Genomic DNA, 27,169 nt, shown 5'->3' on the forward strand with positions numbered 1-27,169 from the left:
TTCTAGGGTGGTTTTTATTTAATAAAATAAAGTACAGCCATCAGCCGGGCGGGGGCGGGGGGGGGGTAGTGGGGGTGAGCGAACGCGCGGCCGCCCACGCCGCTGCCCCGGGCCGGGGGAGGGAGGGAGGGAGGGGGGTGGGTGCCGCTCCCGGTGCCGCTCCACTCCCCCCCCGGCCCGTGTGACTACCTGGCTAGCGTGTGCGACCGGTGCCGAGCCATCGAAGCTGGGTGCGCAGCGCAGGGGCATGCGTGCGGGCTGCGGTTCCCAAACTAGCTAGGGCCTCCCGGTGCCCGTGGGACCCCCCCACCCCACCCCCGGCTCCCTCCCCGGGGGGGGGACGGGCAGTCAGCGGCACAAGAGCCGGTGAGGGGCGAGAGAGAGCAGCTGAGGCGGGGAGGGTGCCGGGTGCGGCCCCAAGCGGCGGTGGGCCGGCAGGAGGGCGGCCAGAGGCGGGGGGGGGGGCACCTGCAGGAGGGTCAGTTGGAGGAGAGCAGGGAGCTGTGGGAGGAGAGGTCCATGCTGCTGGCGCTGAGGCCTCTGCTCTCTGCACGGAGGCCTTGGGTGCCCTGGAAAATACGTCGCCCGTGAGGACCGGTACCTGCAATCCACAGCCGCCCCCCGAAGCCACCACCCCACCTCCCGCCGTGCAAGCCAGGACTGCCCCAGCGCAGTTATCAGCCACGTTAAGTGCCACCTCCGCCCTCCCCTGCTCCCGTTCCCGTGGCTGGAGGGTTTGCTGAGCTCAGCAGACACGGAGGTGGTTACCTGAAGGCAACACCTTCGGTTTTGGGGCAGCGTTCTCAGAAGAGGGGCTGCGCAGCCGCCCAAGGCGTGCAGCGGGGGCACCAGCCCAACCCGCCCCTTGGGAAGGCAGGGTAGCTCCAGCCCCACGCGGAAGACTTACATCTGCACGGATGAAGGCCTCCGGGGGGATCTCAGGCGCTTGCCTGTGTCACTGGCCACGGCCCTCATAGCCAGCTGCAGCCACACAGCCCCCATCCCAGCCCCCATTCCTGCATCAGCCCCAGCACCCCCCCGGTGCTTACCTCAAACGAAGCATCGCTAGACTTGTGCAGGTAATTTAATGACGCAGCTCGTTTCATGCTACAAGAAAGCAGAGGAGAGCAAGTGTGATCTTATTGTGCCTGGCCAGACCCTGGCCCCCAAGGTGGCAGGGCCCCCAGCCCGCCCTGCACCCAGCCTGGCCCTCACAGCCCTGGTCCCTACCTGGTGTTCCTGGGCTCCAGGGGACCATTGCCCTGCAGTTTCTTGACCAACATCTCACTGCTCCTCCGTATCACATCCCGGATTTTACCCAGGGAGCTGCTGCGCTGGAGGGTGCCACTGCCATCCTGGACACAGAGACACAAGCCAGGGCAACGGCTGAGTGGCACCAATCAGGCCCTGGCACGCTGCAGATGAGTGGCCAGGAACCGGGCTTGGCTCCAAACACCCTTTTGTCCACTTGCACTGAGGATTTAGCCCTGGCCCAGAGCAGGCTTACTGCTCACTACATGGCTCCCCCTCACCCTGGTTCTCAACAGGACATGACCACCATGGAGTTGGTGACCCCCACCCGCCATGGCTTGGCTCATCCAGACAGATCCTCCCTCCTGGATGGTGCAAGCCCAACACCCAGCCAGGCTGCTGACCTGCACCAGGCCACCAGCACAAATGGCAGCGGCATCCCCACAGCCTTGCTCAAATGGGGCATAGCTCCACCACCTGCGACAGCTCAGGCAGCAGCTACTAAGGAGGTCCCAGCAGCCAGAGAAGCACCAAGCTTGGGTGTCCTTTTGTCAGGCCAGGAGATGGGGCTGGGACATTCATTTTGAGGACTCTCTCCTCATTTGCTGCTGTCTGGAGACTATCCTCCCCCTCCCCTTGTCCTTCCTCACCATGTCATTGCTATTCCTCCTTTCCATCCAGCACTCGTCCTGATGCACATCCTGGTCCTGCAGGCTCACTCATGTCAGACAAGACCAGTCCACATGCACACACGGCCTTGTCCCACCTCTAACACCTCCAAGATGATTAGCTTTGAGCCTGCTGAGGCACTTCCATCCGGGATGCATTCATTCAGCTGCATCAACACTGTGTTGCCAAGGCGGCACCACTCTCCTCAGCCCCCCAGCTTTAGCTGTGCCCATGTCGTGGTTTGGGCCCCACTAGCTGTCCCAGGGTGGCACTTTGAGGGATTTCTTTACAGCTGCCTGCTTTTTCCAAAGACCAAAACCAGTGCTATATCTTGTTCCCCAGCCTGTTTCCTCCCGTATGCCTCCAAAAGTCCCCAGTACTCAGAAAGGGGCTCTCAGCCCTTGACAGGCTCTAGCCCGTCTCCTGCATTTAGCTCCGCATGCACGCAAAGCACAGGCTGCCAGCATGACACCACCTCATGCTGCTGTCCCATCGTGGCATCTAGCTCTTCCCTGTGGCCAGGCACGCTCATTACATAAGGTTATGGCACCACTGCTGATGTGGAGTTACTTTTGCTCTGATGGCCTGATAACAGCAGTCCTCCCTGCTCCTGATCCCAATGGCTTCGGCACATCAGGGCAGAAGAAACACAGATAAGGGGACTGCAAAAGCTCTTTGCTCTTTACAAGCATGTGTGGGAGCTCCTTTGTACCTTTGTACTCTAAGTGTCCAAAATGTCCTGTGGCTCAGGCTGGTAGCAGTGATTGCCCCAGGACTGCCCACGCAGCTTCGCAGGGTCTCTGCCTTAGGCCAGCCACCCCCTTGTGCTGACACCTACGGGTTGTGGCCCTGGGGAAGGCTCTTCCAACACTTCCCCTGCTCTGATTACCCAAAGCTGATCCAGCCCTAGACCCCTCTCCAGCAGCTGAACAGGACTTCTCCTACCAGCAAACCTGTCTTCTGGTATTCATCTCATCCCTTCTTGGATAAGCCAAAGTGCACTGAATCTCTTCACTTTCTCACCAGGATGAAGGGTTACCAAACCGTGAGGCATGTGCTGTTGCTGCAAGGGACCTGCTCACCAGGAATCCAGAGAGCACCAGAAGTATTAGCAAGGTAAACAGTTTAACCCCTTTACCAGGCATCCTGGGCAGGTTTTGGAGGAGCCAGCCATCACTGCTCCACTAAAGACCAGGAGGGGGTGTGTACGGGAGGGTGTCTTTTGCCTCCCGCCAAGATTTGCACCGGGTCACCACCCTCCCTGCAGAGTACTGCCATGCCAGACACTGCTCCTTTTGCCAGGGCAGAGAAGCCAGGGGTGGAGAAGGGAACACAGCTGGGGCAGGGAAGCAGGACCACGGTGCAAGGGCAGCAGGATCCAGCCAGGAAGTGTGCTGTGGGGTCAGGGCTGAAGGATGGAGCCACATTTCCCCAGCTGCAGTGATGCAGACTGACTGCAGACCAACACCAGAACCAAATGCTGCTGCATGCTGGGTTAAAAATAGCCTCCCTTCTCTCCCCACTCCCTTCTCTGCAGGGTTATTTTTAACACAGAACATTTACGGGGCTTGGTTTACCGCAGAGCCCCCACCCCATTGCACCCACCAGGATGAGAGCACTCAAAGGAAAAAACGAAGCAGCTCCACCGCTCAGCCGCTCTCCATTGCGTGCTCCCATCCTGCCTGCCGCACAGAGGCAGAGGACTTGGGCAGGATTTGGCAGCACATGGAACTCAGCACTGGGGAACGCAATGGGGCATTCCTCTAGCTAATGGGAACACCTACTGGGGAAGGCCCAAGCTCAGGCACCCCAGGGCAGCCCTGCCACGCATAGCTACAGAACCGAGGTTAGTAGCAACCCCAGTTTGGGGGTTAGGGAGAGGCACAGTGGAGCTGGGTCCCTCATCTCCAGCGCTCAGCCGAGAAGAGGTGCCCTGGGGGTGGCACATCCCCCTGCACACAAACAGACACCAAGCACCCCCACACCTGCTCCCGCAGCATTTGCACCCGCCACCCCAGGGCTGACCGACGCTGGCCTACAGAGCATGGAAAGAAGCACAGGGCAGCGGTTCGGGTCTGTCTACCTTTAATCAGAGGTACGGTTGTTACAGCACCAGGTCCAGGACATGGCAAAACACAGGGGCAGGTGGCACCGAGGCCTGAATGCACCCTGCACTGGGGACTCACCACTCTCCCGGAGCATGGAGCAGCGCTGGGAGAGAGAGGCAGGGAAGACACAGCCCTAGAGCACTCGGCCCTGGGCTCCACACCCCATGGACCTGAGGACAAACCTCCGTTCAGCAAGCACAAGCTCCCAGGGGAGCAGCATGCATGTGCCCCAAGGCCTCTGCACCACCACAGGGAAAGCCAGGCCCAGACAGACACAAGCACATTTAGTATCACAATCCTGCCAGATGACTATCGTGAGAGAAACTATCTAGCTAAATAAATAAGGGGGGGGGGGGAAGGGGGTCCTGCGCTGGCCTCCGGGCTCTGTCCTGCTGGCTGCAGCCTCCCCAGCTTTCTTCCCAGGTAGGAGGGCCAGGGAAGTTCACTTCCTATAGGAGGTGGGCTGAGAGTGTGCACCCAAGGGTGTGAGGCTCAAGGCAGAGCTGGTCTGGCCCTGGGAAACATCCCCTTTCCCAGCAGTGACCAACAGCACCAGACCCCGTGCAGGCCTGGAGTCCCATCAGAGGCACTGAGCCATCCCCACACATGCCCAGGGTCAGCACTGTCTTCTTAGCAGTATCGGGGTTACAGATTTGCCACCCACTTGACTAGGGATGGACAGCCAGACAGCAAGTCACAGCCCCAGGGACCACACCTGGCAAGCCACATTCTGCGTTCAAGAACTGCCCTCCTCCATGAGCAACCTGGACCCTTCTCCTCCTGCAGAAATCTCCCTCCAGCTATCCCATCTGTCCCCACATGCTCAGAGCACCCCAAGCCCCAGCTCTTCCTTTCCTCTCATCCTTCTTTGCACCTTCTTTTTCCCCCAACTGCTCTGCTCCAAACCAGACCATTCCCCATCTCAGCCATATCTAATGGCCTGGGGCCCAGCCCCTCACAGAAAAGTTCTGCTTTACCTCCTACCCCTTCCCTCTGCCTCTAAGGAACAGCAAGCAACTTCACCTCCGCCTCTCCCAGCAACCCACGCCTGGAGACCCTGGAGCAATGGGGAGCTCATTCACCCCTTAACACCATTGGGTGAGGAACTCTGCTACAGCATCAGGTCAGGAGGTTGCAACCAAACGGGCTTGTGCTGGTAGGTCCCTGTTCCGTGCATGGTCCTTGGCTGTCACCCCCTTCCCTCATGTTGGATGTACGGTAGCTATGGGCCGCCTTACATTCCTGTGCCCCCACATGCTGCCCTTCGGTTGCAGAGCTCAGCGGGGAGGAGGATGGCAAGACAGGGAGAGCCATGTGCTGCAGGGAGAGCCCAGCTCACCGGTGGCCAGCGCAGGTTTGCTACAGGGCACTAACATCAGCTAAGCCTACAGGAAAAAAAAAAAAAAAGCAACTGGGCACATGACAACCCTGCCAAGGCCAGGCCTCTCTGTCCCAAAACAGCCCCCCCCATCTTCATGCCTCCGTCCTGGCCTCTGCAGAGATGGAGGGAACAAGCTAGGAGGGTTGAGGATGTCTAATGACGGTGGAGTCGGCACGCCTGGAGTGAAGACAATCCCCCGCAGGCCTGGTCCCCAGGGATGAGCAAGGGCGGGCTGGGGGTGGGGGCACGCAAGGGGACGGTGGCCCGTCACCCTGGCCTGGGGGAGCGGGCAGCTCCTCGCAGATTCTTCCTGCTCTTGCTGGCCATGGGACTGGAGCTGGGCCACGTGGCCAGGGACTCCTCTGCAGGCGTCGCGGTGCCCTCGCGCGCCGGGAGGGTTGGGGGACTGGCGTGGAGTTCTTGCCGAGGAAGGAGGGATGGTGTGGAGGAAAAGTCGGAAGATACAACACAAACATCCAGGTGATTGCGGTGGAGGGGAAAGAGGGAGTCTCGGGAGGCATTTAAGCCTAGTGCACAGAGAGGAGAAAGACACAATTTACAAGGCCGTGAGGTTGTAGGTCACCCAGGGAGCAGGTGGGACAGGGCCCAGGCTGCATGCAGAGACAACGGGCCACGTCTGGGCAGGGAGGGAGTCCTGTGACACTGAAACAGCGGGCTCACGTCTTTGCCAGTGCACTCTATCAGGCTGGCATGAATAGCTAGCTCCAGGAGGAACAGCTTGGGCCTCCTGCTCTGAGGGCTCCCCGCTCTTGGACCTTGGGCACAAGGTGCCTGCCAAGGTCTCAGCACGGCTGAGCTGGTGCCATCCCTGCTCTCATGGCCCAGAGCCTGGCTCTCCCGGCCCAATTACCTGGGCACAGCAAGTAGCTGGTCCAGGCCCTGGGGTGCTTCCAGAGCTGCCCCTGGCAGCGGGGCAGAGAGGTTTCTGGCACCCTGGGCCCTGCCTGCAGCAGCTGACAGCTAAGGGATGGCAGCACGTCCAAGGTCTGTAGATCAGCACAGGGAACAACTGGCCGTGACAGACAGGAGCAGCGGGAGCTGCCTCAGCCTTCTTTTTGGGGGAGCTGCAGCCCAGTGCAGGGCTGCTGGCTGTAGAGAAGAGGCTGACTACATGCACAGCAGGCTGGGAAAGCCACCAAGCATCATGTGGCAGCAGCCATGTCCCCCAGGGTGCTGGGCTAGCCCTCAAACCCTCTATCTACAGATGGCTGGGCCAGATAAGCCCTGCCAACTCCCCTGGAGAAGGGTCACACGAGCAGGCACTATCCTCCTTGGCTGGGTCAGGCTGGGGGAGCGGGTGGCATTGCCTGCTTGCTTTGGGATGATCAGCTCAGAGACAGTCAGGAAGGTCTCCCAGACCATCACCAGTGCAAAGCAATCACCCAACACCAGCCACAGTCAGAAGGAACCACAGAGAGACACCAGCCAAGACAGGGACCAGGTGACCCTAATCCAAACCTCAGCCCTCCCTCTGAGCTTGTCTAGCCCCTCTACTAATGGGGAGCACAAGGGCCCAGGGTTGGTGCCTTGCCAGGGATAGGACCCTCTTCACTCCTGATACCAAGAGCTGGGACAGAGGACAGCCCTGCATCTGGCAGAGCTGCCAGATCCCCTTGAAGCTCTGCTCCCCAGGTCCCCTCCAGCCACCTCCTGGGTACAATCCACAATCAAGACAGCCAGCAGGCTTCAGGCTTGGGTGTTGAGGGGCTGTCATGGCAACAGGGAAGAGGAATGGGGAAGGGAGGGAGCTCATGCGGGTGAGGATGGAGCCGAGCCAGGTGGGAAAGGGTTAGTGGCAGCAGATGTGAGGGGGGAGCAAAGAACTCCATGTGCTCAGTGTGTCACCTGTGCCAGGCCACAACAACCCCTTGGTACCCAGTTACGCTATGCTCTCAATTAGAGTTTGCAGGAGGAATAGTAAGTGTTAACAGCTCTATCAGCCCTCGAGCCAAGCACCCACCAGCACCATGCTCACTTGCCACCTCTTCTCCATCCTCCTCCTCCTCGCGGAAGACAAAAGGCACCTGTCTCAGACCTGGACTGCTACTTTCCTCCAAACTCAGTGCTAGTGACCCTAGTCAGGGTGCCCCTCAGTCTCAGAGCAAGCCTAGACAGGCTCAGGTCGCCCTGTCTGTGTCTCAGCTAACACCAGCCCTCTTTTACCACCACTCGTCAGCCCGGCCTGGCATCCCACAAAGACCTGCCTTTCACCACCTCTGCGTGGCCAGAGCCCGCGGAGGACATGAGACCAGGAGAGAGGCAGAGCAGAGACGCTGGCTGCAGACTATTCCCATGCCTTGCAGTCACTCAGTCACAAGCACACCAGGCACACACAACCCTCCCCAGGCTCAGCATCGCCCGTGGCGCAGTACGGGACAGACAGACAAGTTGCTCACAGAGGCTGTGGGGACCTGAGATGGGGCCGGTGCTCTCAGCCAGGGCCTCAAGAGGGGAACAGCAGGGAGAGTTGTTAATAAGGTTGCAAGGCTAAGATTAAGGGCAGACCAGGACCAGCTCATGCTGTGCATCGCCAGGGCCTGGCAGCCCCCTGGAAGCAGAAGCCCTCAGTTGGGGATATCTGGCCTGTACACCAGAAGCCAGGCCCAGACACGCACCTTTGTGGGCTGGCTGGCTCATGCCGAGAAAGAGGGGAAGGAAGTGTGCAGGGAACGAATGGAGGCAGACAAGGATGCCACGACAGGCCACACAGGGACAGCCCTGAGCAAGGCTGTCCCTTCCCTCTGGCAGCCGGCTGAGGCCATTCTTGATGGTGTCTTGTACTTACCCCGCTCCATTCCACGCCCATACTCACTTCCTCGCTACCGTCTGTGGCATTCTCATACTTGACGCTGCCCCCCAGGCTCCGACGTCTCTCTGTGCCATCGCCCTCCTTCAGGATCTCCACCACCTTCGTCTGGTTGATCGGGTCAATGCCCTGCAAGTAGAAAGGGAGAAGGAAGCACCATGTTTCACCCTTCTGTGTTCTTTCCCTCTATCGATCTAGTGTATTTGGTCACAGCCTGTCCCCTCTCTTGGCTATTGCCCCATCACAGGCCAAAACTCTCCAGCACAAGGACGGAGCTAGATCCCATCCTGCACTTTTAGCAGTCCCTGTTTGGGTTCCCAGCTCAGCGAGCCCCCTACCAAGCCAGAAACCACTGTGGGGAACAAGGGCTTGCTACCTCAAAGCTGACAGCCTTTTTTCTTCACATCTTGGCGTGTGAAGGTTTCTGCTGTCCTTCAGTCTTTATGCTAGGTGCTTACAGCTCCTGCTTTATTATTTGAGGACTGAGAGGAGTTTAGGGTGAGAGGTACTCTAAGAAATCCCTGGTGTGTTCCCTAGATGAAAAGTTAGCGGGAAGAAAACTTCCCAGTGAGTGCAGATCTCCTCAACAGCTGACAAAGCCCAGTAACCTGCCCTAACCCAGCTGCAGTATTTCTGCACTTGGAGAGCCATGCCTTCTTCCTCACCTGTACACACGCTGCATCTGCGCCATCCACGCATGCACATACACAACCCCACACATATACACGTGCGTACCCCTGCACAAACACAACCCCAAATACCAAGGAGCTCTGGTGGTGTGGGAATGTAAACCAAGGATATCGGAGGCTGCAAGGCCCGGGAAAGTCCCTCACCACACCCCAAGCTAAATGCTGTGCCATGGCCTGCCACCCCAAGCCCCACAATGCCCCCTCCACCAGGGAAGGTCCCTCTGGGGTTACCTGCCGTCGAGAGCGAACTGCACACTCCTCCAAGGTCTCAGCTGCCTCTAGCTTGCCCTGGCGTCGGTATAGCGCACCCAGGTTCCTCAGAGTGGTGTTCACAGTTGGGCTGTAATCACAGACGGAAGGTGAGCCGAAGCCTCGGGGCCACCCCCCCACCCCCGCAGAGCTGCCCACGAACCATCTCTTACCTGCTAACCTTACAGGCCTTGTACCAGCCGCCATACTCAGCGTAGGGAGCACTGTCTCTGTGCTTGCTCTACAGGATGAGGAGAGATGAGAGCTATTAGCCCCATGCCTACTGCCATTCTCTGGCCTGCACTCTCCTGCTGGGTGCCCAGGGTCAGGCCCCAGGCTGCACCCTGCACCAGCCCAGCCTTTGGAAACACAATGTACAAACGCAGTGATGAAGTTCAGCAGGTTCCCAGAGGGAAAGCTGAAAGCCCATTTGCTGCAACAGATTTAGGCCACAAGTAAAAGTGATGCCCCCGCCCCAGCAAGGTGCATCATCCCACCTCCTTGCCCCTTCCATAGGGCCAAAGGCAGCACGGACAACGCAGCCGATCTTTACGGCGCTCTGGAGGACATGACACCCCACCTCCCCAGCATGCAAGGGGGAGACAAAAAAACCCCACCCAACCAACAAACAAAAAACCCCATAGGCATGTCAGGCAGCGTGGGCACTAAACCCCTCAGCCCTGGCTAGCAAAGGAATCAGCCAGCCACCTCCAAGCCTTCTGCCTGCAAGGTCAGGCCTTGCCTCACAGCAGCTCAGCCCAGCTAGCTGTCTCCTCTCCATGTCCAGTCTTTACATCCCAAAACTGGCTGTCTGGCCCTACCACAGCCAGCAGCAAAAAGGCTGCTGGCCAGAGCAACAGGAGAGAGGGCACAGCTTGGTGCTCAAGGAGAAAGATCTGGGGCCAGGACAACCCATGCTGCAGGGCCATAGCTGCTAGCCAGCATTGCCCTGGGTCAGTAGGGACCACGGCACCTGCAGGGAGGAATTGCCACTGCTGCAGGAGGTCCACACACTGCGCATCTTGGTGCGTAGCAAGCACTTGGAGGTGTGCCATCACCCTGGCTCTGCACCCACAGGGTGGGCAGGAAGCACACAGCTCAGTCCCAAGCCCAGCAGGGCTGCCCTCGCCAAGCAGGTGCAGGGGGCCACTGCTCCACAGCAGGGGTTTCCCTCGGGCAAGGGCTCTAGCCCAGAAGAAACTGCCTTCACAGGGACCATTTTTCTTACTCAGTCCCACAGTCCTTCTCAGATCTTTACCCCACATGCTGGAGTCTCCAGGAGCCATAGGTGAGGCTGAACCTGAGGGGAAAGGTGTCAAACCCCCTGGGGCAGAAAGAGCCTGGCAGGCCAGGGCTGTCAGCTGTGCCCAAGGCCCTGCTGCTGGCACGAGCTGGTCTCCCCCTGCTCCTACTGAGAGCAGAGAGAAAGAGGGGTAAGGGCGGGGAAAAAAAAAAAAAAAAAAAAAAAAAGAAGTGAAGCTCTGCAAGTGGGGTTTGACGCTTTTTAATGCAAGACATGGAAAACACAGCACAAAGCAAAGTGCAGCAGTCCCAGCGCCTGGGCCAGCAGTACAAGCAGGTCTGTGGTTACCGCTGTGCCTGGCTGGGAAGGCCATGCCAACTATGCCATGCCACGGTGCTTGGGCACAGCTGCCCCGGGGACAGGAGCCCCAGGGGCAGGAAAAAGAGGCTCGGCCCTTGCCCCAGGCTACAAACCAAATCTCACTCCAACTGTAGGTCCCTGAACCTGTTCTCTTGCTCCGTAGCAAAGCTTGCATTATCCGGAGCATAGCTCCGCACTACAACTATCTACTTTTGACCTCTTAATCTCCAAAGATACCATCAGAAGTGTCTCAATCCCAGAGGTGACAAGGGGAGCCTGGCCTCTACTCCAACTCTGATTTTTCCTGCATAGGATGGTGCCGCAGCAAATGTAATTTCTTTGCAGCAGAGCCTTCACAGGGCAGCAACTGGAGCAGCACAAGGTGGAGCTGAGCACTGCCCTGCACTGGGGACCGCACAGAGAGGTTCAATGGGAAGACACAGCACGCTGGTGGGAAGCGGCTGCTAGCGTTCTGCTCTTAGAGCTCACAGGATGGGACTGATAAGTCACTAAACCAAGCCCGCCAGCCTGCTGTCTGAGCCCACACAGGGATGAAGCCTGTTCTGAGGGCAAAGGAAAGGGAGGGACAGTGTCTGCTCCCACTGCAGCTAGAGGACTAGACCAGTGCCCTTCATTCTGCTGCTTCACCCACCTGTCAAAAAGCAGGTGAGGTCTTAGGCCTGGGAAAAGCAGGGACAGGACTCTGCTGCATTTATCAGCTGAGCACAGAGCAGGGCCTGAGCAACAGGAGCAAGAGCTTCTTTGCTTCTCAGCCTAGCCCACGACAAGCATAACCCATGTCTACCCTCTTTCAGAGGCCAGCTAGGACATAGAACAGATAGGTCTCGCCCAGTGCAGAGATCTTTTTCAGGAAGTTTGGCTCCATTTCCTAAGCAAGGTGATGCCAGTAGTTTCTTCTTGACCTCCATTTTTCCCCAGGCAGCCTTAAAGGCTGCTCCAGGAGCAGGTTGTGCTCTGGGTACTAGCAGCTCTTTGGAACAGAGTGCCAAGGCCCTGCAGCACAGCCCTCTGCCATCCGCCATCTTCCATCATCTGTGTGCCCTAGAGGGATCACTAAAGCAAAAAGAGAGCATGCAGCCACGGCTGAGAGGCTGAACAAACTCCCCCGCCCCAGGAAAAATATCAAGCTCTCTGATGGGCCTCCCCTCCCTGCTGCCCCAAGGAGCAGCCACGCTCTCTCCCCACTTTCCAGACCTATCCTGGCCTTCATCAGTGGCCATGGCAGCTCTTCGGGCTGCAGAAAGGAGCATCTGGCTGTGGTGAGAGAGGATTAAACCCCCTGCATCTCTTTACCCTCCCAGGGCTCTTGCTGCTAAGAGGCAGCATCATCAGCTCAGACTCACCTTGCTCATCTCCTCTCTCTCCTCTGCATGCATCCAGATTGGCTTGTGTTCATCTGTGTGGGGAAGAATGCAAGACAGCTCCACTCACCACCTGACCCTGTTGCTCTGCCACTTCCACCAGAGCTCTGCCTCTTGCACAGCCCAGCACGCTGTCCCCAGAGCCAGCAGCTCACCAGAGGGAAGTGACAAGGCTTCCAGATCCCTCGGTCCCTGGGCTAGAGCCCCAGGAAAGGTAACTGACACTGCAAGGGCAGGAGAGGGGAAGGAAGGAACAAGTCCTCTCGTGGGGGAATACCTATGCCGGGCACACAGGAGAAACCTCAGCCTGTGCCTGGGGATGATTGTGCCACTTGCTATTCCCCCTTTTAGCCACAACTATTCCCAACCCAGTAAAGACTGACAGCCAGAGCTCTCCAAGACTCCTTTTGGGAGAAGAGGTGGAACAGCATAACACACTAGAATGGCAGTGACTCAAGGGCTGCCCGAAGCAGGGGCCCTACAAGGCATCCTGTCCCTCTGCCGGGGGATACCAGAACCAGCCAAGCCCAGGCTGACAGCCAGGAGACCAAACTGCTCACCCTTCCCCAGCCCCAACAGCGTCTGCTGTACAAACCATCCACAGAGCCAAACTCCTTCACGTGAGCACGGGTAAGGATCTCCTTATACAGCACCTCTGCATCTTTGTATTTGCCTTGCTTCAGGTAACAGGAGGCCTGCAACCAAGAAAACAGCTCCAGTCCCACTGGGCAACACACATTAACTCTGTCCCTCTCTTGCAGCTATCTCTCTGCATCTTCCAAGCTCTGGGCAATGCCCATCTTCCCATAGCACCACTCCCTATCCCCACGTGGCCTCTCCCCAAGGGTCTCACCAGGTTGTTCTTGGTCTTGGCCACGTTGGGGTCATCAGGACCCAGGCAGCTCTCGTAGATCTCCAGAGCCCGGCAGTAATAGTACTCCACCTCATCATATTTGCCCTGATTCTGACACAACAGGGCTAGATTGTTCAGCTGCTTGGCCACATCAGGATGGTCTTTGCCTAGCACCTGGGTAAACAAGAGAAGCCACAGGAAGTCAACACTTAAAGACTGCACTGAACTCCTGGAGTTAGTAGACACTACAGTCCCTCCAAGACATGCCTATGTCAGACAGGAGCCAAGGACTAGGGAGGTAAAACAGAGAAATTCCGGCTTCCACCTCCTGGCAAGCCTCTCAAGCCACAAACACTGGGGAGGTAGGAAAGGTTGTGACAGAATCAGCAGCTGAGGAGACTAGGTAGGTCCTGGATCTCCCAGGAGCAGTGAGGTAATGGGGAGAGCTGGAAAGAAGGAGAATGTGGGAGACCAGTACCTTCTCACGGATCTCCAGGGCTCGCTTACACAGTGGCTCTGCTTCTTTGTACTTTCCTCTCTTGCCATAGAGAACAGCCAAATTGTTCAAAGTTGCTGCCACCTGCAGAGACATAAGCTTCTCCATGAAACAAAGCAGAATCCAATGGGACCAAACAAGGCGGGCAAGCAGTAGTAACAGTGACTATCCCATCTCCTTCATGCTTCCAGTACAGCTGCTCCTGAAGAGAAGGAGGTCCAGAGGCAGAAGTCTACCCTGCCTACATCACAGAGCACACCGCTGCCCTTGGCTGCGGACAGACTGTAAGGGCACCGTTCTAGCCCCAGCAGCACCCATAGGTCAAGGGAAGTGGCTGAAAGAGGAGAGAGACACTCACCGCTGGGTGGTCTTTGCCCAGAGTCTTCTCGCGGATGGAGAGAGCATCATTCAAGAGGTGTGCTGCCTCTTTGTATTTATTCTGATCCCTGCAGTGCAAAGCCAACCAGTTACTCAGGATTTGGACACCACAGCCCACAGCAAGCAGAACTACAAACAACAGTCCTCCTTCCATACAGATCCAGCCCCCATAGCCCTTTCATTTCTTCATTCCTCCCTACCCTAGCCAGTCCCTAGTTATATCAGGGAGTTTAGTAGTCCAAATACCTCATCTATGCCAAAACATTTTTGAAAGGCAAACCACTGGAAGCTGGGGGAGCTCCCTGTCACCAGGATGTGCTGTCCTGGTAAACAGGAGAGGCAGAAAGCTCTCCTGGCCCAGTTCTGCCCTCCCCACCATGCTCACCTGTACACTAGTGCCAGGATGTTGAGCATGGTGGCCACATCAGGGTGATCGTGGCCTGATGTCTTCTCCAGGTCCTCCAGCGCCTGCTTGCAGAGCGGCACAGCCACCTCATAGCGTCCCTGTGAGGCGTACTGGATGACAAGGTTGTGGAGGGTACGCAAGCGTGCGGGAATCTCATAGCCTCCCTGCTGGGCAGCTGCCACTGCACTGCTGTGCTGGTGGGGCACTGCAGGCACAGGGGAATAAACAGGGAAACAGTTGGTACAGCAGGCTTGAACAGAGACAGCCAGCAACCACGCATGAGCAAACACTTACATCCAGGACCGTGCTCCTCCTCCTCATTCGGGAACAGATCATCCAGAGAGTCCTTGGCAGAGTCGCCCTCCTTCTCCTCCTGAGAAGATGGGAATCACAATACTGTTGGTTCTCAGAAGAGACAGCAGCAGCCTGCATTAAGTCAGCTGCCAAATTTTCTTCCCTGCTGCAGCCCATCAACACCTTTAACTTCCTTTCTTTGTTGTCTCTGACAGCATCTTCCCCCCTGCCGAACTAATAAAGCCGAATTTCCCCAGCACATCCTGGCATGTTGCTCCATGTTCTTCCAGAGACTCTACCCCATACGGGCTCCCTTTAGTTACAAACATTGCTGCGGGAAGGGGCAAAGCCCAGGGCAATGCTAACATACACCAATCCTGCTGGTCCAACCTCCCCCACCCCAAAGGTGGCTGCTCGGTAGGACGAGGGCATACCGAAGGTGAGACATCCTCATCATACTTCTTCAGCTGGTTCATGAACTCAAGGTGTTTCTTCTCCTCTTCCAGCTGAGCCACAGTTTGTTCACTGCGCTGCAGCTTCTGCTGGGTGTTGGCAAGCTCGTCACGCAGCCACTGGTTCTCCTGGCACAGCCTCCGCACCTGAGCGCGCAGCTTCTGCTTCTCTGACTCCACAGCATTCAGATGGTTGGACAATGCCATCATCACCTTGTAAAGAGTCCCAGTCAGTAACTACCACAATCTTGTACCTCCTTCATATGCACGCTTAGGGCCACCCTCAGGTCCACACTGGCCTTCTACACCCCACCCCTTGCTGCCCAGGCAGCTTATGGGAAATGGCCACATGCCTGCCTTCCCCCGCCAGTCTTGGTTAACACCTATGGGTCACCCACCCCTCTCACCTGAGCTTCTCCAAGCCCCAGTTCGATCATCTCTACTGACTTGCGGAGCAGGTTGGATTTCTCATGCACAAGATTGGCTTCTTCATCTTTCTTCAGGCACTTGATGGTCTCCAGCAAGCTGTGCAGGATGGAGTTGTGTTCATTCTTGAGTGCCTCCAGCCCTTGCATCACCAGTTTGGTGTTGGAAATTATCTCCTCTTGGCTCAGCTTGTCCAGTTTCTCCTCCCTTGGGTACACCATGGTGGACATAGTCCTGCTCCTGCAGCCCTACACAGAGAGGGACACAAAACCCTCAGTGCTGTTTCAGAGAACCACAGCCAGACACAAGTGTCACAGCCTCCTTCAAGCAGTCAGAGACAGCGTTCAACTGGTTGCCCACTTTAAGCCCTTCCCCTTTGTTTTCCCCTCTCCCTTTGGCAGCAGGCAGCTGTCAGGCCACGTGTCTCCGCCTTTGTGGCGCCAAGTGCTGGCAACCAGTGCAGGTGGCACACGTGGACAGGAGACAAAAAGGCTAAAATCAGTGCTGACCTCCAACACCCCCACACGCCCAGCAGCAAGGAAAGCTGATTTAGCTTCCATTTAAGAGCAGAGATTTGTAGTTGGCAGCTGGGGTTGCAATGCGTACACCTCCTGCCCACAGACCACTGATGCAAGGAGGCTGTCAGAGCTCAACACCTCTTCCGACTGCAGAAGAAAGGGAATAGAAAGTGGAGGGATGCCAGCTCAAAGCTTTCTGCTTCCTCAGTGGAAAAGCTCCCGGAAGAACATCTCTCAGACAGGGAGATACAGCATCGGTGGCCTTACTGGACCAAACAAAAAATTCGCAGACCAGAAGAGTACACCCTGTCAATCCCAGCTCTGGCACAGAACGGCCATTGTGGCAACACAGGATACAACACCGCCAGCATGATCTGAATCACGCCTGTGTGGGAAAGCTTACATACACCAACTGCTACAGTTACACTAGTGTAACCCTTGCGTGGGTGTTAGCTTGAAACACTAACAGCTTTTCCAGCTTCATTCCCCCTGCTGCCAGCCCAAGGACTCCTCAGGATGGCGTGAAGGCTCTGCACCCCTTCCCTGTCCTGTTCCACCCAGATACACGACAGGAGAGGACCAAGCTATTGCCTTTGCACAGGGACACCAAGTGCTACAACCCACAACGTTAGCATGGCTGCAAGATCCCTGCATAAAAAAAATCCAGGAGCCAAGGAAACACATCAGGCCAGAGGGTGAGAGACATCAGAAGCAGGCAAGATCTCTCATAGAGGGTTGATGGTACCCTGGATGCTCCATGACTCACTCATCTAATCCTCTCGCAGCCTCCCCCCTCAAGCTGGGCCACCCCAACAGCCTCTTCACATTGCTCAGTGGCAAAGCCACCACCCACCTCGCTATCCGTGATTCGGAGGCCAGCCTCCTGCAGGGCTGAAGGCAGCTGGCTGCGATGCCCTGCGCAGCCAGCACCTGCCCAGCAGCACCTCCTTGGCAGGAGGCACTGGAACCCAAGCACCCAGGGCCCTGCTGGCAGGAAGCTGGCAAACACCCCAGGCACTACGGCAGGAGGAGGTGGGGGAAGAGCTGCCAACAGATTTGTCTTTGTCCTCCTGCAGGACCCACCTCCGTGTGGTTTGGGCTCTTTCGTTCGGCAGCAGCCTCGCGCCTGGTTTACTGAGCAAGCGGAAATGTTGCCCCAGGTACAGGAACAGAGAGAGCAGAGCTGCTTTTCTTGCCAGGGCTCCTCTCCTTATCTGTGTGCTCTGCCCCCCAGCCCGGGCAGAGGGGCTCGGGGCGATCCCCCAGCTCACCTACCACTATCAGTGCCCGGGAGTGGGCCCTGAGCAATGGAGGGGGGCAACTTCTTCCTCACTGCAGCACGGACAGTGAAGATGGCAAACACATCTCATTATACCCACCCGTTTCCTCCTCTTTAGCCTCACTCTTCCAGAAGTTCCTAGAGTTGTTTTACAAGCCTGAGCTCCCCTCGCAGCCCCTCTTTGGTTTCTGTTCCAGTGACGCACATCCACCCCTCACACAGCGGAGGGGAGCAAACCCAACACACAGCGGAGACCTTACTGAACCTCGGCAGGGCAGAAACACTTCACGCCTCTTGAAGACTGGGTTCCTGTTCATACCTTTGAGCAAGAGCTGAGTCCTCCCCCACCTCCCCCAGAATCACAACGCTGACTTCACATTCACTTCATGATCCAGCATCAGTGCCAACCCTGAGCCATACTTCACTGTATCCTTCACTTCTGGGTATCTGCCATGCTCCACATACAGTTACCCTGTGCATCACGCATTTTACGCTGAAAAGTCCCATCTGGACTGTGACTTTTCCCAGTTTGCTTTAGAGAAGACTGCATGACAAGAATGGCACAAAAAACCTCACTAAGATCAAGATAGAGGGCATAGAGTACTGTTTTGAGGAAAAAAAAATTGAGTCTGTTGAGAGCTGGCTGCCACTCATATCCTGTCTTCCAAACTGATTGTCCAGGAACTGGCAGCTAAGCATTCTGATCCATAATTACCCTGGTTATTCTTTTTCTCACCTTTATAACATATCTGGGTGAGTGATTGAGTGCTAAAGCAACAAGGGAAGCCCTGCCTAAGGCAGACTTCTGCGGGTGAGCCCAATTCAGGAAGACATGTGCAATGATTTCCAGCTCCAGAGGAAGACGCTGGCAGACCAAAGGATGCTAGCACTGCCACGCATGGCAAGCACTGCTGTCTTGCTCTGAAATGGGTCCAGACAGCCGCCCAGGAAGGCTCACCAGGCACTTACTTCCTTCCACAAAAGCCAAGGTAACAACTGCTGAACGGCAAAACGGCCCCGCCACTGGTTTCAGCTCTTAAGGAAACACATCTCCAGAGTCAGAAACAGGGAAACCAGGCAGTGGGAGTCCTCTGAAACATAGACAATGCTTGGGACACAAGGAGATCCCCAGGAGCAGCCTCATACCCAGCATACAACAAAACTAGAGCTCTGCCCTAAGGCTCATACAGCTATGCAGAACGAGTCCTCTTCATCTCTCCCTCTGTGTACTGAGTCAGCTGTGAAATGCTGACAGTTTTCAGGGAAGCATTACTTATGTCCATACGGAGATCTTGCTACCGTCTTTAAAAAGTACAATACAAATGCATTGGGAAGACAAGCATGTTACAAATCATGATAAAAAGCCACCAGAGCTCACACCTTGCTAGATAAGAGTCAGACAAGACCCAGATCCATAGCAAATCAGCCTCATTAATTCCACTGTGCACAGAACTACTCCTCAACTGAGAAATCGCCAAGCTGTGTGTTAAACCACCAGTGCCTCTACTACAGCAACATCCTGTCTTTCTTCAGCCCTTCCAACAGAAAAAGCTTTGAGCATTTCACAGTCTCCACGATCAATTTGTCTTTCAGAACTGTAAAGACTGCAGACTGAGAAGGGACAATAACCAAAACCTCCCGACCCTCAGCACATCAGACTCATCCTACCCTGCAACTACATCCCCAGATCCTCACGACATACCGATACAGGCTCCTCTTCTCTCACTGGCTGTGCAAACACCTCTACACAACCTTGGTCTTTCTCCCCTAGGATAACATCCTAGAAGCACAGCTCCGCTAGGCACCAATATGCTTCCAGCATTCCAGGGTGGACAGGAGACTGTCCAGGCTGGACACAGGGTGCAAAACCTGAGAACACCACACAGGCTGTTCACTTCTAAGTACCAACAAGAAAACAACGAGATGATTACAGAGAAGTCGATTAAATTCTGCTACCTCTTGCACAGCAAAGAAAACCAACAAACACTGGTGGGAGTTGACTTATTATCCCTCCAAAGTGACAGTTCTTCCCTACAGAGCCTTATTTCTAGCTCTCCCCCGTGCTGGCAAGTCTACACTCAGTGCCTAGCCCTCCACAGAAGAAACATGCTCTATGGCAACTGACGCCAAGGTCAGGCAGGCCGAGGCTGCTGTATAAGCACTCTTCCTACTCCCACACATTCAGTAAAGGGCATTGAGTGTCCTTTATCCAGGCAGAAAACGCACTTGGAGGTTCCTGCAGAGACGAGGGGAGACACCACCGTTTGCCTTTGGCACGGGGAGGTTCAGACTGGAATAGGAAGAAAGAATGATTTTCCAAGGAGTTCCTCAGGAGCTGGAGTGCACGGCTCCTAGTTCATCCTGCTGCATTCCTCACGGCTCTGCAGGTGTCATGGCCCAGGTTTCCACCACCACGTTTCTGCTCTAGTTGGCATGTCTTCCCTATTTACAGTGAGCTACTAGAGCTGCCTGGCTTTCCGGCAACACCCATCTCACCTCCCCTCTCTTGCTCCCATTTGGAGGAGTGCTGCAGGAAGACAGGGAAGGAACATGCATGCACTGAGCTTTGTGGCAGTTGCAGCAATCATCTGGGAATCCATCAGCTAGCATGTCCTGCCAGGCAGAAACCTTCCTCCTGTATTCAAGTGCATAACCCAGAAATCACTGAGCATCAGCAATTTCAGCAGCCTACTCTTCTGCCTCTGAAAACTGCTCCCACACGCAAGAGCTTTAAGAGGAAAAAGCTGGAAGCTTCACGGCTTCTATCTTAAACCCACAACAGCTGCCACAACAGAAACAAGGATGCCAGACTAAATGGGTCCAAGTGAATCTTAAAGCTTAGATTATGATGCCTAACCCTAGAAGACTACAGAGAGCAAAAAAAAAAAAAACCAAAAAAAACCAAAAACCAAAAAACACACAAGCACCAGGGAAATCAGGAGGAAGCTAAAATAGGGCAGAGACCTTGGGTCTACACATGCCTCAACAAATTCAGTTCACTGTCTCCCCGCATGTCCCCGGACCAAGTATATGAGAGACACAGGGTACCATCACAACTTGCACAAATGATACTGTCAAGATAATAATTGCAGCTGCCTTCAAATTGCAGATGGCCTGCCAGCACTTTCTGTATAGAAGTGGGCATAGATTTTTAGCGGCAAACTCTTCCGTAGGAGAAGGTGATCCAAGGATATGGCGGTTGCAGAAAAACAGCTGGGTTCTGGAAAAAAGCTTCCTGTGGAAAAGGGTAAGTGTGAATGAGTGACCATGTTTGTGAGCTGGATAGCAATGGTAGCATTTAGAAATGGAAACACAGGGTTTAAAGTCTTATTTTCACAATAATTATCCCAGTCTCGTGCTGTGAGACATGCTTTTACTACCTGGAGAAACAGCAAGGTTATGTATTTGGGAAGCAAAACAACTAGATAAAAGCAGGGAGGATTTTTTTTTTTCTTTTGGACCTCTGTCATCTCATCGCTGTTAAACAACAGAATAAAGGGTCTCTGGAAAGACTGGTTGACCTCCAACGAAGCTGCAAGTGAGATCGCAAATATACAGCTGAGTCTAAGGGATACTGCAACAAAACCTCGACCTAATACCTTAGATGCTGAAAGATAAAATAAAACCAGTAAAAAGCAGAGTGCCAAGGTCACAACCATTGCAGAGGCTGTGCCACAGGCACAAGTTTTCTCCTTATTTTGATACCCTAGCATCAGAAAGCAAACAGAGACTGTAGGAGACTGCAGTCAGCTGCACAGAGCCTCTGGGGCTTCCACTGCACAGCCAGGACATGTCGACACTGCCAGGAAACTTGCGCGCTGCCACACCACTGCCAGAAGAGCCGCTGTGCTCAGTCTCCTCCCCAGGCCACCTGCGACTGAGCCACAGAAAAGGGATGAACGGGTGCTGCTGAGCTGCACATCCGACAGTCAGCATTTCCAGAGCCACTCCAATATGGGTAAAACAAGAAATATAATCAACTCTGTATGGTGCCCAGGAACTTCACAGCTAAGAGCAGCTGCACACACACACATGTTAAGGCTTTAGAAACAAAGGCACGAGAAGGATGTTTTGCAAATGAAGGGACAGATGGGTGTGCAGTCAGCTTCAGGGTAATGTTAAGAACTGAAACATGAATAGGACTGAGAAATTAGAGGGCACATGCTAGACTCCTAAAAGAAAGAACTGGTGGCATAATTGCAGTATACGGCTCCATCCCGGGATACGTGCCTGCTGAGGTTCGCTTGAGGCACAAAGCAGGAATGGTGCTCTGTGGTGCTTGTTACCACTGCCAGAAATGCCTGGTACATCTATCTCACGGTCCCTTAGAGCCACTACGAACACACAAAGAGGAGATCAGTCAGGGGTCAGCACCCTGGGAGTTCGTACACAGCGTATCTCTGAGCTGCAATCCCAAAGCCAAAAGATGTCACTCAAACTCTGATGTGCATGAGATCCTCTGCCAGCATTTGTCTATGGCTCATGGGTTTCTCCACCCAACTGCCAAAAAAGGGGGCACCTAGAGGCCCATCTTCTGCCCGAAATTCTTTCCCAATGCCAGCCTCCAGCTTGGACCTTTCACACGCTGCAGACACCCTAGAGAGCCAAACCAACACACAGATGACTTCAGGTACCATAGAGAGACTCTCCCTAATAAAAGAGTCTGGCTGTTGTATTACTCGGAAGGGATGCATAGAGGTCTCTGGTCCATCCCCTCACTCAAAGCAGGTATCTGATCAGGTATCTGCGTCTAGTCAAGGATTGACTATCTCCCAAAACGGAGATGCCACAAGCTCTTCAGACCCTTGTCCCATGGCTTAACCATGTGAGAGAGGGGAAAAAAAAAATTCCTTGTCTGAATTCCTTTGATAAACTCCTTATTACATTTGCCTTTACTGAACGCCACTTCAGGACAAAGGGGCCAGATACCACAGCACTAGAAACTAACCCTAGGCCCAGAGGAAAGGAATGCAGCACATGCCTTCTTTCAGCAGGGTCCCATGAGGACAGAGTCCCTCTGTCCCAGAGCAAGAGAGGCAACGCAATCCACCTTCAGCAGCAGAGCAGGGACTGGAGTCAAGAAGTCGTCTCACTCGCATTCTCCGATACCCAAAAAACAGAACTCTCCTTAGCATCCAGGCACCCCCTCACATGGTTTTAAAGCCAATCTCCAAGCCCAGAAAGGCTTTACCAGCTTCCCCAAGCTCTAGAGCCATGTGTAACTCAGTACAAGTTGACTTTGCTGTTGGAAACAGCCCAGCTCTCCCTATCCCCTCGACAGGGATCGAGGCCAGGATTGCTTCTTTCAGCAGCAGCTGACACATGGCAGTTCTATCTAAGTGTGAAGCTCCACGGGTTTTTCTAGATACAGGAAGGCTTGCGTTCAGAAAGCCTGTACTAACCAGCAGGCTGTAAGAACCCTGGGGGCTTTTAGCTAGGACTAAGGAACTAGACTCGCAGCCCAAGTGGAAGGGCTCTCCCCACAAGGGGATAGGAGGCTCCCTTCATGCTCTTTCCTTTCAGTACTAAATACTCTTCTCTGTCCCAGAAGCTTCAGCTCCTCATCACCTACAATCTCTAGCAGAAAACACACGGTAGCATAACCTTTCTGAAACCTAGGGCAAGGTGGTGGTAAGCTGTCTTTACAGGGACTTGGCCACAGTGACTCAGGTTCCCATCACTACAGAAAGGACCTGAGAGCTTCCCATCCCCCTCCCACTTTCCAGCCCACAGATGGAAATGGCAAGTCAAAACCTGCTAGGGTTTGTTCTGATTGACCCAAGCAAGCAATTCCTGTGTTACCAAAACATGATTCCATTCCAATAAGAATATGTGATCTGAGGAAAACAGATGAGATGGTCTGGATGGCTTTGATCAGAGCTCTCGTTCTTCTCAAGACCAGAAATGTCTTACTCCTTTCATTCACTAGCAATCAAATAATACAGACATCAGAGGCAACAAGGGTTAAAAAAACCCAACAAAACAACCAACAAAAAAACCCAAACCAGCGCTGACATATACTATTAGCAGAAGGTCATTTTGCTCCTTATTGCAGTTCATGCTGCTTAGAACGCCAGCTGGCCAGGGAAACATGCACCTTTCAGCAGGTCATTGGAACCAGAACAGCAGTTTTCACCACCCCCACCAGCAAGCTTGTGCTAGCATCTCCAGATCAGCTGATAAAACCTTGTTTTTAAACTCTTGCTCATGTCTGCAGCAGCTCACCAAATCCTTTCTGCATCTGCTGTGCCTGGGACTACAGCGGAACACCATTAAGACCCGTTCCCTAGCGGCTAGCGGAGACAAGAGCTAAACAGCTGGAATGAAGCCAGGACAAGCATCTCTTCCTAGCTTCAGAATCTGATTGGGAGTCTCGCTCTATAAAAGACAGAGTGAGAGCCATTACCTTGCCGCAACAGCATGAAGTAGTATTAAAGGAGGCAGAATAATTCCCTGGAGCCAGTGCCTCTGCCGGCATCTGTCTAATGTGAGGGCTATGCTGTGGATGTGTCTCAGGAGTACGGGAGATGGCCAGGACGCAGCTGAGACTAACAAGTGCCTTGGAGCCACTCTGCATACCCTGAAGGGCTCTGGAGCCCCCACACTCCCTTCACGATGTACCTGGGGCAGCTGCAAAGACCAGCTGACTGCAGGCTGCAAGACTGCCCTATTATTTCCAGAAGCAAACGGGTCTTGTAAACCGTAACACGACAGTGACATTCACAGAGGCAAAGCTCTACCTGCATAATAAGCAAAGGATCTGTTTTACCTCTGTCTCCCCTGACCAGCTGGAATTCTTTGAGGAGCTATGTGGCTCTTTCCTAACAAACCAAGCCTTTATCCAGCAACTCCGCCAAGGTCAAAATCTTGCCACGTGTTCTTTGTGCCCCAAGAGCCATTTTGATATTTGGAGTTAATTCTGCTGTTCCTACCTGGACATTCCTCCAAAACAGCAGATGAGAGAATGCACGCTTCCTCCTCCTTCTGCCAATTACAGCAAAGCTCAGCCATGTTTATTTACCCTGTGTCTGAGCTGGCCAGATCTTTGACCCGATGCATGCTGAACACCACCCTCCTTCCCCTCACACAGAGGCGGGTGCTTTCCACGTCTCCAAGGTGGCATGGGAGACACGAGACCAAGGGCACCAGCGGAGACGCCAGCACGGAGCCACAAGAGAGTGCCAGATGCCAGCTATATAAGACACAGCGAAGCCTGCGGTTGCTGGTGATGTGCCGCTGCCTCCCACCATTGTGCAAATTTCTCCCGGCTGCCTGGCCAGAGCATTCTGCTGCAACGCCATCCCCCCCAGCCCTTCTTCACACACCTCCTCCCCTTCAGCCGCATCCTCTCCCTCCCAGAAGCTCACTAGCAATTGCCCCCTCCCCCCTTCGGTAGGGGGGGGGGACAGCTTCGGAACTGCTTAATAAGCAGTTTATTAACGGGAGGAAGGGGGTTTTTTGGGGGGGGAAAGAAGGCTCTGAAAGTTTGAGAGCCGTTGCTGTATGCTGAGCTGCCTCCGTCATCGTTTCTCCGGCTTTGTCTGGCAGCAGGAGGCACGCCCGCTGCGTATCCTTGGGCCAAGCAAGCTGGAGAAACCCCTCCATCCCTCCTCAGCACCACCGCAGAGGAATTCCGTGCCCGCCCGACTAAACTGTAAGCTTCCTAAGGAGAAAAGTTTCTCGTCGGCTCTGCCCGAAATCGCACTTCAAAGCCGTCCTTTGTTACAGGACGGCCGGGCACCCTGCCCGCCTGTCTCAGTCACCGGTCGGGAATCCTCCCCCGCCCCGCTCCCGGGAGGTGCGGTACCTGCCTGCCTGCAGCGGCTTGTCCGGCGGCGGCACCCCCGGAGGCACCGGGCGGCGGCGGTGCGCGGCTCCCACGGCGTCTGCCGCGCTGCTTTCCCCCTCCTCACACCCCTCCTCCTCTTCCCCGGTTCCAGCGCAGGCACCGGGCGCTCGGCAGCCAACCAGACTGCGGCAGGGGGAGGGGAGGAGATGCAGCCAGGCTTCAGAAACAGGACGGTCGGAGGCTTCTCCTGGGAGCGCAGAAAACGCCACGCACGCCAAGCCCAGGGCCACCCGCTGGGTGAGCGACGGGAGCCCCCGGGCTGCTGCCACGCTCTGCCCCCACCGGCAGGGACAGACACACAAAGTCGCCCCTGCCCTATACCCAGCTAGATCAGCTCCATCCTACACTCGACCTTGTGCCAAAGGGTTCTGCATCCCATCTGGGATCACCTTCATCTGCAACCGACCCCATCCCAGCCCCTAAAGCCAAGCAGGTGGAGCTGCAGAGAACCCTCCAGCAGTGCTGACGCTATCGCTGCGCCTGCAGAAATGGCCAGATACAGGACAAGATCACCAGGAGTCCTACTGTGTCAGCACTGCGCAGTGCGGAGCTGGGCCAGGCACTGCCTGGAAGCGTTCATTCGATCTCTAGATGCTTTTCACAGAGAGAGGACAAACGCCAGAGCATCACAGCGTCCAAGGGAGCCAGTGGATTGTTGCTACAACCATCCCATCCATGGTAACGCGCAACCTTAAAAGTTATCGTGGTTCTGTTCTTCCTCAGACCAGGACATCAGTGCTCTCTATGATGTTTTGCGAGCTTCTGGAGGCACGCTGTCCCCAACTACCTACATCTGCCCGAGCCAGCGCTTCATCAGGATTCCTGTCCCTCCCCACAGCTTCCCCCAGAGGGAGAAGGGCTTCAGGTGTCCCAGGAGGGAGCCCAGCCACGTTGACACACAGGCTCTCTCTTGCCTCCTCTCGCAACATGAACGTCTTCATGAAAGCATCCCACCCTTCCCTAGCTCTGGAGGGCAGACCTGCCTGGCAACAGCGTACACACGGCTACGGCACAGTTAGAAAAAAGAAATAATAAAAACCTCATGGAAGTTACATAGCAGGAGTGCAAACACCCATTATTTATCTTACACTGAAAGCCACTCCTGGCAGTGAGGACACAGCCTAATTATAGAACAGCGAATCCCGCAGTCTGCGCCCACAGCGCCCTGCAAACAGCCATGACGGGGACTCCAGGCTGTCCCACCGTTGTCAGAAACACACACCCGCCTCCTCCGGCCTCTGCCCGCCGTCCCCGGGGGCGATGCAGCCGGGGAGGCCGAAGGCGCAGCAGCCCCGGTGCTGCCCGAGGCGGGGAGAAGCCGGCGGGGCCCCCCGAGCCCGAGGCTCGCCCCGCTACCGGGGGGGGCTGGCTCCCGCCGGGCACACCCCGCCGGCTCCAAAGTCCACACAACCAGCACCTTTATCGTCGTCCTCACCGGCGGGCGGCAGCGCGCCCCGACCGAGCCTTACCGGCTCCGGGCACGACGCGCCGGGCCGGGCGCTGCCCCCCGTCCCCGCTCCCCCGGCGGCCGGGCGCGCTGCGGCTCCCGAGCCACACCGGCCCCGGGCCTAGCCCCACCACGGGGGCTCCCCCGCGGGGGCCCCACTCCGCTGCCGGCGGCAGGGCGCCGATCCCGCCCGCCCCGGGAGGCCGCGCACCGCCTCCCCCCGCCATCCCGCGGGCCGGGGTCACTTCCCCGCCGCCTTACGGGGGTTGTCGGACCCGCACCGAGGCGGGCAGGGGGCTGCTTTCCCCACGGGCCCCAGCCGGCAGGCAAGGAAAAAGGCCGTGCCGCACCACCTCCTCCTCCGCGGCGACCGGAGGAACGACCGAGCACTGCAACCCCCACCCCGTAACCCCGCCCGCCCAACCTGCTCGACGCGAAGGTCTCGATGGCCGCCGCGGTCGCCGTCCCGGTGGCAATCCCGGCGGGGCGGGAACCAAACCCGGCACCGCCCGCCCCTTCAGCGGCGCAGCCCCTTTAAACCCAACATGGCCGCCGCCGCCGCCGCCCCCACCGGCAGGCGCGCGCCACCTGGCGGCGGCCCTGCTGCCCGCC

At 55.9% G+C, this 27,169-nt stretch overlaps 1 protein-coding gene across 6 annotated transcripts; it reads right to left on the reverse strand.

Moving 5' to 3' along the window:
* Positions 1 to 120: 120 nt before the first annotated feature.
* Positions 121 to 27,138, reverse strand: KLC4 (kinesin light chain 4). 6 transcript variants are annotated; one of them, XM_063327982.1, is made up of 16 exons: positions 26,982 to 27,138; positions 15,446 to 15,712; positions 15,021 to 15,251; positions 14,587 to 14,665; positions 14,272 to 14,497; positions 13,867 to 13,954; positions 13,491 to 13,592; positions 13,013 to 13,186; positions 12,755 to 12,854; positions 12,142 to 12,194; positions 9,348 to 9,415; positions 9,157 to 9,265; positions 8,243 to 8,365; positions 1,231 to 1,355; positions 1,050 to 1,107; positions 121 to 569 (listed from the first exon to the last, which is right to left on the reverse strand). In XM_063327982.1, exons 2-16 carry the CDS (start codon positions 15,692 to 15,694, stop codon positions 480 to 482), a joined length of 1,875 nt encoding a protein of 624 aa, XP_063184052.1. In that variant the 5' UTR covers positions 15,695 to 15,712; positions 26,982 to 27,138; the 3' UTR covers positions 121 to 479. The 6 variants fall into 6 exon arrangements, with proteins under 6 accessions (XP_063184052.1, XP_063184049.1, XP_063184051.1 ...); XM_063327979.1 differs by lacking the exon at positions 26,982 to 27,138 and adding an exon at positions 25,069 to 25,202 and having other exon boundaries at positions 8,216 to 8,365; XM_063327981.1 differs by lacking the exon at positions 26,982 to 27,138 and adding an exon at positions 25,073 to 25,187 and having other exon boundaries at positions 8,216 to 8,365.
* Between the last annotated feature and the right edge of the window lie 31 nt (positions 27,139 to 27,169).

Source organism: Chroicocephalus ridibundus, chromosome 3 (assembly GCF_963924245.1).
Source record: "Chroicocephalus ridibundus chromosome 3, bChrRid1.1, whole genome shotgun sequence".
Lineage (NCBI taxonomy): Eukaryota > Metazoa > Chordata > Aves > Charadriiformes > Laridae > Chroicocephalus > Chroicocephalus ridibundus.

Bases quoted from the DNA above. Each gene is read 5' to 3' on its own strand.
- KLC4 (XM_063327979.1), bottom strand. From the start codon at position 15,694: ATGTCCACCATGGTGTACCCAAGGGAGGAGAAACTGGACAAGCTGAGC. The intron at 14,498-14,586 runs GTAAGTGTTTGC...CTGTGCCTGCAG, and splicing joins GGAGGAGCACGGTCCTGGAT to TGCCCCACCAGCACAGCAGT. The intron at 13,955-14,271 runs GTGAGCATGGTG...TTTGCACTGCAG, and splicing joins ATCCTGGCACTAGTGTACAG to GGATCAGAATAAATACAAAG.